Source organism: Sebastes umbrosus, chromosome 11, assembly GCF_015220745.1.
Source record: "Sebastes umbrosus isolate fSebUmb1 chromosome 11, fSebUmb1.pri, whole genome shotgun sequence".
In the NCBI taxonomy this organism is placed as follows: Eukaryota; Metazoa; Chordata; class Actinopteri; order Perciformes; family Sebastidae; genus Sebastes; species Sebastes umbrosus.
Genome location: NC_051279.1, coordinates 2,579,157 through 2,590,094, shown reverse-complemented (window position 1 = coordinate 2,590,094; position 10,938 = coordinate 2,579,157). Strand labels below are relative to the sequence as shown.

Sequence of the window (10,938 nt, the reverse complement as noted above, 5' to 3'; positions counted from 1 at the left end):
TGCCTGGTGTTGTTTGTTGTAGGCTTACGGAGTGTGTGACCTATCCATTTCCAGCGTCTTTTTGGGGATTTCTTCATCTGCAGGAAGTTGGTAAGTTCTTCAGCTTGTTGTTGTTTACGGTGTCAGGCCGTCGAATCTGGAGAGTCTTTCTCAAACGTGTTGATGAATGTCTTTCACTTTCTTGGTGGTCGTCATAGTTGTTCTCCATGTCTCTGATCCAATACAATAACACAGATTTGACATTGGTGTTAAATAGCCTGACCTTGGTTTGCAGTGACAGTTCTTTTGAGTTCAAGATGTTGTTTAGCTGTATATAAAATGCTGCTCTTGCTTTGCCGATCATAGAATAATATGTTAAAAAAAGTCCTAGTATACTATGTCGAAAATTTTCATGGAAAAGAAAATTCATAGTGTAGTATGTCAAAACATTTCATAAAAAAGTCATAGAATAATATGTTAAAAAATTTGATTAAAAAAATGTATAGTATAATATGTCCAATTTTTTTGGGAAGAAAAGTCATAGTATAATATGTCAAAACATTTCATAAAAGTCATAAAATTATATGTTTAAAAAAATGTCATTAAAAAAAGTCATAGTATAGTATGTTCAAAAAATTTCAGGAAAAAAGTAATTGTATAGTATGTCGAAAATGTACATGGAAAAAAAATTCATAATATAGTATGTTAAAGAATTTCATGAAAAAGAGTCATAGTATAGTATGTCCAAAATTTTCATGGAAAAAAAAGTCATTGTGTTGGCTGTATGTGTTTCCTGTGCTCCCTTTTCCCTCTCCAGTATCTCTGCCCAGGTGTGCTGCATCCCTCAACGAGGTGTCCAGGTGTGCTGCATTTGCTTAATGAGGTTGGGAAGGAGGTGCTTAACAGCTCCTGTGCCAGCAGCGGAAGAGAGAGGCTTCTGGTGTGGGGACTGCTGGTTCTGCTGCCTCTCAGTTTAGGACTTTTTATATGTCTTTGTTAATAAATCCTATGGATTTTGAGAGTTTTAAAGGTGTCTTTTGTGGTTGGTTTGGGTCAGTGTTTAAGTGTTGTTCGCCCCAATAGGGCTGCCCAAGGGTGGGGCGTAACAATAGTATAGTATGTCGAAAAATCTCATGAAAAAAGAAGTCATAGTATAATATGTTAAAACATTTTATTAAAAAAATTCATAGTATAGTATGTTGTAAAATTTCATTAAAAAAAGCCATAGTATATGTTAAAAAATCTCATGAAAAATAGTCATAGTATAGTATGTTAAAAATTAGCGTCAATGCTACATGGGAGAATAGACTGTAAATGATTCAGACAAACAACTTGTCTTTCATTTTTATTTATGAAACACCACATCCCCCCTTCGTAATACAGAGCAGCTATGAATGTACTGAACAGTAATGATTGCTTAAAAGAATAAAGAGGAGCGCTGAGACACCATCTGATTGATTGATGTCTGATTTAAACATACAGTATGTCTTCAATGCAAAGTTCATTCAGTAAATCAGTGCATGTCTGTTCAAACAGAAACTGACAATAATAATAATAATACAACAGCCATTACTTACATAGAGTATCATTTCTTTCCAGAACAACCTTTTTTTTTATTTTTATGGCAAAACACTTTTTGACCCCCCCCACCGAGTTCAGACAGCATCCAGCTCTGTGAGGTGACGTCCTTCCAGCACAACACAACACACAGCAACACGAGGCCCGGACACAGTGAGAGAGGACATCGCATCACTGCAACCGACCAATCACAACACCACATTTAGCCATGTTTGTGATGAATACATGCATGTGTGTGCATGCGTGTGTGTGTGGGGGGGGGGGGGGTGCTGGAGGTCTGGCAGGTCCTGTATGCATAAAATGTCAGAATAGGCTTACTGACTGATCCACCATCTGATCACCACTGGTGCACAGTAACACTTCAATACCATCACACACCTCCGCTTTCAACATTTCACTCTGAATACGTCGACCGAATGTGACGTCAACTGGGGAAGACTTTTGACATCGATGAAGGAAAAATGAAGGCACAGCAACAACGGGGAGGTAGGTCCCCAGAAACACAGAACCGCACCACCAAGCAGGAGACTGCAAGTGTGCTCATACAGACTGTGTCCTTCACAGTCGGCAGATGAGCGGAACACCTGTTGGAGAAACGTGTTAGTAAAGGCCCCGACACACCAGGCCGACATCAGAGGACTAGTAACTAGCGCCGATGAAGGCCGACCGTTTGTCTTGCGTCAAAAAGTTGCACTTGGACACACCGCAAAGACTAGAGATGACGGCGAACTACCACGTACGTTCTGCTCCTGCGTGAGAGGAAATAACTCTCCACACCAGCAGGCGGCGGTAGTCTGTATTCATCATTCAAAAAGGGGAAACAGGAAGATCGAGGACGGCGGATATACAAGCTGTTGTTAGGATACGTACTTAGCTTTACTTTACTTAGCTTAGCTTCATTCCAGATGTTCATGTCGCTGTGAAAATATCTGGAATGATCAGATGAAGATGAAACATGAGAAGAGCCTTCTGTGTTTTTCCTCTTGACTTTACTCGTTGGCTTTCCTCACTTCTGTTTCTCTTCTCTTGCACTGATTCGTTGAAGCTGGACAGCCAATCAGAGTGATTTCTCTCACGTGACGCCACCGAAAAAAACTCAGACAGGTGCAGACTAAAGCCGACGGTGACGGACGCACAGCAAGAACTAGCCAGACACTCACCGACGGCCTCCAAACTGCTTGGTGTGTCGGGGCCTTCAGGGTTCAAGGAGGAGATGCTCTCTAACACACTTTACACTTAACTAATTCAATATCCTCTTTTAAAATCCCTTGTTCAAAACACATTTTTATTTTATGGCTTTTTCTTAACTGCTGGTTTTCGTTTTAAATGTTTAAAATATTTTAAACAACCATTTTCACTCTAATTAGTATAGTTTGAATCTAACGGCCTCATTGTGTGGATTCTACATGAGAAGATATGGCACTAAAGTATTGCTGTACTTGAGGAAGAAACAAGAAAAGGCACACGTGGGGGAAAAAAACAGAAAAACTGATGACTGAATGGCCAATCAGAGAGCTCCGACGGGCCCCCTAATTCAACATGCTGAGTCAGCCGAGCAGTCACTGAGAAGGAATGTCTGGAGTGATGCTGTCAGACACTCTGCAGACTCCACATCAATAAACAATGGGCAATAAAAAAAGCTCAGTCAAACACTTAAAACACGAAACAGTGCACCGTGTCTTCGACTGTCCCGTTGAGCAGGTTCATCAAGAGATGGAAGGAGTCAAACATTCAGAGCTGACAGACCTCTGACCTCCTCTCTGAGCAGCACCAAGTGGTGCACCGTGGCCTGCAGCTGAGCTTCGTACCGTGCACAAAATGATCAGAAGAACATACTCTCAGTGGCCACTTCATTAGGTACATCTGTGTGTTAATGCAAATATCTAAATCAGCCAATCATGTGGCAGCAAGTCAATGCATTAAAGCATGCAGACGAGTCAAGAGGTTCAACATCAGAAAGTGAACTGGGTGACTTTGAGCGTGGAATGATTGTCGGGCCTGCTGATCTTGTTTCCCCACCACCGCCTCTAGAGAACGTTCAGTAATGGGAGGAGGCTGGCCGGCTTTTAAGATGACAGGAAGTCCAATAAGCACGCGTCTCTGAGCGCGCAATGCATGGAACCAGCTACAGCAGCAGAAGTGCGCAGCAGGTTCGGTTGAGAACAGGAACCAGCGCTGAGAACCGGGGCTACAGTGGGGGCAAGAAGAAATCAGAGTCCTCCTCACAGTTTTAGCTGCTCCACGGTGTCAACGGCTGCTGTGACGGCTACGTACTGCAACACAGGACTTTAAACTATTTAGGTATACAACATAAGGCCAAAGTGTCACCTTACTGGGGGGGAGGGCGCACAACAAGACCTAATGTGTTTGGAGGTTTGAAGCACTATTGGCACTTTTCCAAATTTGGCTTTGGTAGAAAAACCAACGGAGAATTGCACCTTATATTGAGATTGATAAAACGGGACCGGCTCACTTTACTGTGAAAATATCTACTATTTCTTACAGCCACTATGTTGACGTTGTAATTACTCACTATTGCAGATAGAGGTCCCATTCACAATAAAACACAGTGGTTGTTGTAGGGGAGTTTGGTCATGATGGTATTGAAGTGTTAAATGGTTAAATATTAACCTCAGTATTAAAGTCAAAGCTCTGGCTTTCAGAGCACAGTGACAGTAAACTTCTCTGTGCTGTTCTGGGAGATTTGATGCATACAGTACAGGAGCAGGAGGTGAAGGGGGAAACAGCAACGGCTGGATCTTCAGTCGTTGATCAGAGCCAGGATCATGCTGGAAAAACAGGTGGGAGATACAGTATGTGTTAATTAGAGATGTTTGACCACACAGACATTAAGCATTTAAACCGATTAACGCTATCGGCTAAAACAGTCAAAAGAAATATTCATAATTAATCAAAAAGCTGAGCAAAACTCAGAGGAGCGGCTCATCACTTTAAGGAGAAAAGCTGGTCCACCTTAAGAGAGTCTGAGCCGGCGTTGCAGGATACAGGAAGTCGGCTCCCATCTTGAGCTCGCTTGAGCGGAGCGGAGGAGTTATAGTTTCGTAGCATTTATTCACCGACAAATAAACTGACATGGCACACTGGCATGTCTGCGACACTACATGCAGCATCGTAGCTGCTACAGTAACTCTCCGGACGGGTGAACTGGAGACAGTGAACGCAGCACCGTGGCTCCTACAGTAACTCTCCAGACGGGTGAACTGGAGACAGTGAACGCAGCACCGTGGCTCCTACAGTAACTCTCCAGACGGGTGAACTGGAGACAGTGAACGCAGCACCGTGGCTCCTACAGTAACTCTCTGGACAGGTGAACTGGGGACTCAGTTGTTTGTTGTGCTCGTACACTGCAGCTGACGCACCGCTGCATGCGAGGCACAAATCCTGTTGGTTGACGGTTAATAATCGGTTAACGAGGGTCGGTTATCAGTTAAAAAAAACTTTCAAAATTAGCATCCGTAGTGTTAATACAGAACAGGCTGTCTACAGCCACCACTATTCTTGGGGCGGTAAGCTGACTGCTGAAGGCCGTGAACGTGTCACTACATGTCAGTGTGTCTGTAGATGCTCTCACCTATACAAATAAATGAAGAAGCAGAGCAGGTGGTAACCCAGTTTAATCATGGCCTCCTTCATGTGGGACTTGAGCTGACCTCGGTTGTGGATCTCAGTGGGGTCAAACACGCCCATGTTTCCCATCGGGACCTTCACGTACCTGCAGGGAGCACAGGGACAAGAAGAGAGTAAAGCCAGGAGCCTGACGGCCCCACCGCTGGCCCGTAGGACATGAACTCTGTGTTCGAACCTACAGAAGACTATGACAAGCTGTTTTAACATTTAATAGCTAGACAGGATGTTCATTAGAGATATCTGCAACATCATTTTGCCTAGTCAAAACTCTAATTCAAGATATCTCTAATTCTATTTTCACTATGCAAAACTCTAATTTTACATATCCGTAATTACATTCTGACTAGTACGATTCAAACTACTTTTGCCATTCATGTGTATGAGGTTTCTCATTACGGATATCCACAATTTAGTTGCTGATATCCGCAACTGAATTCTGACTAGTCGTAATTCCAGTTTCAGATATCTACAATTTAATTCTGACTAGTCAGAATTCCAGTTCAAGACATCTTTAATTCCCCTCTATTGAAGATATCTACATTGTCCTTTTTAGATATCTATCTCTATAAAATTACATTTTGACTAGTCAGAATGACGCTGTAGATATCTGTAATTACGTCAGAAGGGGGCGGGGGGACGAGAGGTGAAGCTATTCAAACAGACTATAGTGCTGCACTGCAGCCGTATGGGTTTATAATCTGTGTCTGGAGACAATAAATCTACAATGGCCTGAACATTTCTACCACAACTATCTAGTGAACAAAGCTCTCGTTGGCCACAGACTCCTCGATGATGAGCTCTTTCCATTTCATGTCATTTATCGACCAACTGTTTGGGGAGTATGAACAGATTGCTTACCTATAAATGTTCCAGACTGCTACAGGCAGGTTGAGGAGGAAGATGAACCAGTGCATGGAGACCAACATCAGCATAGTGGAGAGGCACTGGCCAACCATCTCTGGAATTACCCACTGGAAACACAAAACATCAAACATACATATAGACCAGATTACTAATAAACTTCTCCTCTCTTTAGCATCTATAAAAACAGACAGGTCAATCAGCTTTGGCATTCATCACACAATACATCCCAATAGGTTCATACTTGTATTTCATGTTTCTACTAGAACATGTTTACATGCTATAATGTTTAAAAAAAACTATTTTCCTCATACTGTCTACCTGAATATGCCTGTATTCACCCTCTGTCTGAAACGCTCCGTTTTAGTGCATTTCAACGGAATTGCGTTGCTAGGCAACAGTTTGGGTCCATGTTTACTTCCTGTCAGCTGATGTTATTTACATACACTGCAACAGGAAATAAACTGGGACACATTTGGAATGTTTACGTTTAAAACCGCGTAATGATCTAAATATTTTATATTTGTGACATCACAAATGGACAGAAATCCTAACGGCTTGTTTCAAACGCACCATTTCTGAATACGGGCTGTGTGTGTGTTTCTCCGTATATTGAGCGTTTTGATAGTTTAACAGTATTTATAAAGCACTTAAACCTGCTTTATAATATATAAGACATGAAAACCTCACTTTTTACAATATGGGACCTTTAAAACAAGTAACAAGGCATCTCATAAATAAAGACGGGAGTAAAACTCTGTGGGTATATGTGTAATAATATGACTTACTTTGTTCAGCTTGGAGCAGCAGGCTCGAGCGTTGATGTAGTCACATTCTAGATCAGACAGGGTGATTATCTGGGATTTAAATCAAGGTGCCATAAACAGTGTTGAATAAAGAAACTCCAGTTTTCATGCCAACTTCCTCATTCTTCCCTGCTTCCGTCAGCTCCATTCAACTGCACACAATACAACAGACAATCTACAAGATGTTATAATTATGGGATTATTAGACACGTATGCAAACAGTGAGATCAGTTTAGAAGAAACTGTACTTCACACGTGGATTACAAACATATTTCTAGCAACTCTTTAAGGACTGAGCATAATCCAATTAACAGGGACACCCATGTAAAACTGTCATGAAAGGTTGATGTATACATTCAATCTAGTTCATTAGATGGTTACTACTGGTTACTACTTGTGTACATTTGTTTTGGTTCACTGCAGAAGAGTTGCATGGTTCTTATAACAAATGGTAATGTAAGCTAGTGGTGTATTAGTAAGAGACAGTTATTATTATTGTAAGACTAACTTAAAGGTCCTCAGTAAATGGCTCACAGAGCAACATTAAACATTCATACTGTATATTTGAGGGCGTTTTAGTGGCAGTATCAGTAACAGCAACAAGCTAAATGGGGTTTAATATCTCCCACTATGTTGATTTTAAACTTTCCATGTTACTTTCCGTTTTGTTTTTTTTAAAGTTATTTTTTTGGGGGCATTTTTCCATTTTTATGACAGGACAGTGGATAGAGTCTTGAAAGGGGGGAGAGAGAGAGTGGATGCGGAAAGGGCCACAGGCCGGATTCGAACCCGGGCCACCGCGGTCAGGACCAAGCCTTAATACATGGACGCCCGCTCTACCAACTGAGCTAACCCAGGCGCCTCCGTTTTGTTTTTCACCTTCTTGTAACCACACCTAGCCGTCCGGTTAGTCTGCTGCTAAAACATCTGAACTTAGGCTGCGTTCCAAATCGCATACTACTTCTTTTTACTTTTAGTACGTACTGCAGCTACCCATACAGAGTACGTACTACTGTTGCATGCAGTATGCATACTATTGGGATATATACTACTTTGTCATAACATTGCACCTTGAACTTTGACCCTCTTGCTCATATATCTGCTGTGCAGAGGATTGTGGGTCCGAATAGACAGAAAAAATACTGCATTTGACATACTCTATTTTGGGATAAATCAAATCTTTTCTGGCATACTAAATAGTACACCTCTCTAGGGAGGGGGGGGGCAAAGGAGGACAGTCTGTAGGACGGATAATAAAGCACACAGTGCACTTTAATAGACTAAGCTACTGGAGTTACCCTGCACTATACTCACTTTACCAGTCTCTTCTGCACTATACTCACTTTCTTTGATAGTCGTGTATCACAGCTGTTAGCCTGCACTATATTCAGTTTTTACAGTTTTCTTCATCTCCTTGTATTTTTATATCTGGTATTTTTTTTTGTACTTTGCACAACTAACTTTTTTACTGCCTTTTTACTAACATGTTTTGCACCATGGAACTGTGATGCTGGAAATTTTAATTTCCCTCTGGATCAATAAAGTTACTATCTATCTATCTATCTATCTATCTATCTATTCATCTACCTACTGTATCTATCTACCTACCTACCTACTTACCTACCAACCTACCTACCTACCTACCTACTTACCTACCTACCAACCTACCTACCTACCTATCTACCTACCTACTGTAGCTATCTATATCTGTTCCTCTGAGCAGTGAATATATGAGCATGAGGGTCAAAGGTTGTGCAGTGTTATGATGAAGTAGCATGTGCCAATAGTGTGCATACTGCATGCAACAGTTCCTACTCTGTCAGAGCAGCTGCAGGACGTACTGAAGGAAAAAGAAGAAGTATAAGATTTGGAACGCAGCATGAGTTCCCCATGGTTACTACTGGTTACTACTGGTTACTACTGGTTACTACTGGTCACTACTGGTTACTACTAGTCACTACTGGTCACTACTGGTTACTACTGGTTACTGGTTACTACTGGTCACTACTGGTTACTACTGGTTACTGGTTACTACTGGTTACTACTGATTACTGGTTACTACTGGTTACTACTGATTACTGGTTACTACTGGTTACTGGTTACTACTGGTTACTGGTTACTACTGGTGTACATTTGTTTTGGTTCACTGCAGAAGAGTTGCATGGTTGTAATAACAAATGTTAATGTAAGCTAGTGGTGTATTAGTAAGAGACAGTTATTATTACTGTAAGACTAACTTAAAGGTCCTCAGTAACGCTCACAGAGCAACAGTAAACATTCATACTGTATACTAGAGGCTGCCAGGAGGCTAACCGGTCAGCTAGCTGTTAGCATGAACGGTTACTGATATAAACTCAGCACATACCGGAGACTTCCGGTCACCGAGCCGCTCAGACAGACAGACAGACACCAACACCCGACAGACAGACAACACGACACCTGAAGGATACGAAGTAGACGGAGAGGAAGATCAGCGCGCAGCAGTCCACCAGAGACACGATGAACACCGCCGCCTCCATCTTCTGCTGAGGAGGAGGAGGAGGACGCTTCGGTGGTGTTTATGGCGGTAACAACTTTATGACGCGTTACCGCCACCTGCTGGTCTGGAGGGTCAACTACAGTTTACTACTAAAGATATATATATATACATAATATCAAATATTATTAATTTATTATATTTATAATATAAAATATATTTATATTTATAATATAAAATACTCATATTTATAATATGAAATATAAATATATATTTATAAATATATATATTTCTATATAAATATATATATAATTTATATTTATAAATATATATTTATAAATATATATTTATATTTCATATTATAAATATGAATATATTTTATATATATATATAAATATATTGTATAAAATATATACAATTTCTAAATATTATATATATATATTTATATATTATAATATATTATATAAATATATATTTATAAATATATATGTATAAATATAAATTATATATATATAAATATATATATTTATATATAAATATAAATATATATATTTATATATATATATATATATATATATATATATCTTTAGTAGTAAACTAGTGAGTCATCGTGCTCATTTTCAGGTTCTTTGTGTTTTTACTAGAACATGTTTACACACTTTAATGTTAAAAAAAAGCATAATTTTCCTCGTACTGTCTGTCTGAATATACCTGTATAAAAAAATATATATATATATATATACATATATATATATATAAACAGGGAGCCAGTGGAGGTCTTTTAGGACTGGGGTGATGTGATGCAAGGATTTGATGTGAGTTAGGAGTCTGCGTTCTGGACCAGTTGGAGTTTATTGATGGAGGTGGTGCTGATGCCACAGAGGAGAGAGTTGCAATAGTCAAGGGAGAGGGCGGGATCAAATATCACGCCAAGGTTTGCATGCCTGGGGGGGGAGCGGGAAGCTCTGACACCTGTGCTTTACCTGTGCTACCTGTGTTATTACCAATATGAATCACAAGTGCCTCACAGTGCAAAATGTGTTTTAATGAGTGAGAATGTGTTTGCAAAAAGAGTCGATGCGATCTGCAAATTGTGTCTAATTAGGTGAAAATTGTTCATGCTTTTTGCCAAAAGAGTGATCGATTCAAGGAATGGGTTCAGGCCACTGAGCATTCGGTTCAGAGCATGGGGGATTAGTGTCACGTGTGTCATGATAATGTGTCACTTACAGGCTGTATGAAAGTATAAGCAGTTCTTAAATCAATCATACTTATCTTGTCCTCCTCCTAAAATTGGCGTCGCAAACCACAGCCTCACGCCCGCGTAATGACTGTTCCCGCAAACCGTTCCGATCGGAATGTTTCAAATGACACGACAAAAACAATGTGACAAAGAAGCGGGTCTGTCTCACGCACGGGTATATCACTAGTTAATATAAACAACAGTTAATCTGGCACACTCCGGCCCCCCTCATGAGGAGCAAGAACAGCACATCGATGTCATGGATCACGACTACTGCTCAGTCCCTGAACTGTCTTGCACTGGACATGTCAATTTAAAGAGACTGTTGTAAGAATCAGAAATTGCTA

At 40.5% G+C, this 10,938-nt stretch overlaps 1 protein-coding gene across 1 annotated transcript; it reads right to left on the bottom strand.

Annotated features, from left to right (window-relative positions):
* Positions 1-1,297: 1,297 nt before the first annotated feature.
* Positions 1,298-9,459, bottom strand: cnih4 (cornichon family AMPA receptor auxiliary protein 4). Its single transcript, XM_037785005.1, has 5 exons — positions 9,323-9,459; positions 6,855-6,923; positions 6,064-6,176; positions 5,150-5,290; positions 1,298-4,346 (listed from the first exon to the last, which is right to left on the bottom strand). Exons 1-5 carry the CDS (start codon positions 9,389-9,391, stop codon positions 4,319-4,321), a joined length of 420 nt encoding a protein of 139 aa, XP_037640933.1. The 5' UTR covers positions 9,392-9,459; the 3' UTR covers positions 1,298-4,318.
* Positions 9,460-10,938: the final 1,479 nt, after the last annotated feature.

Bases quoted from the DNA above. Each gene is read 5' to 3' on its own strand.
- cnih4 (XM_037785005.1), bottom strand. From the start codon at position 9,391: ATGGAGGCGGCGGTGTTCATCGTGTCTCTGGTGGACTGCTGCGCGCTG. The intron at 6,924-9,322 runs GTATCCTTCAGG...TTTAAATCCCAG, and splicing joins TCTTCCTCTCCGTCTACTTC to ATAATCACCCTGTCTGATCT. The intron at 4,347-5,149 runs GTGAGAGCATCT...CTGTTTTTCCAG, and splicing joins TTCTTCATTTATTTGTATAG to CATGATCCTGGCTCTGATCA.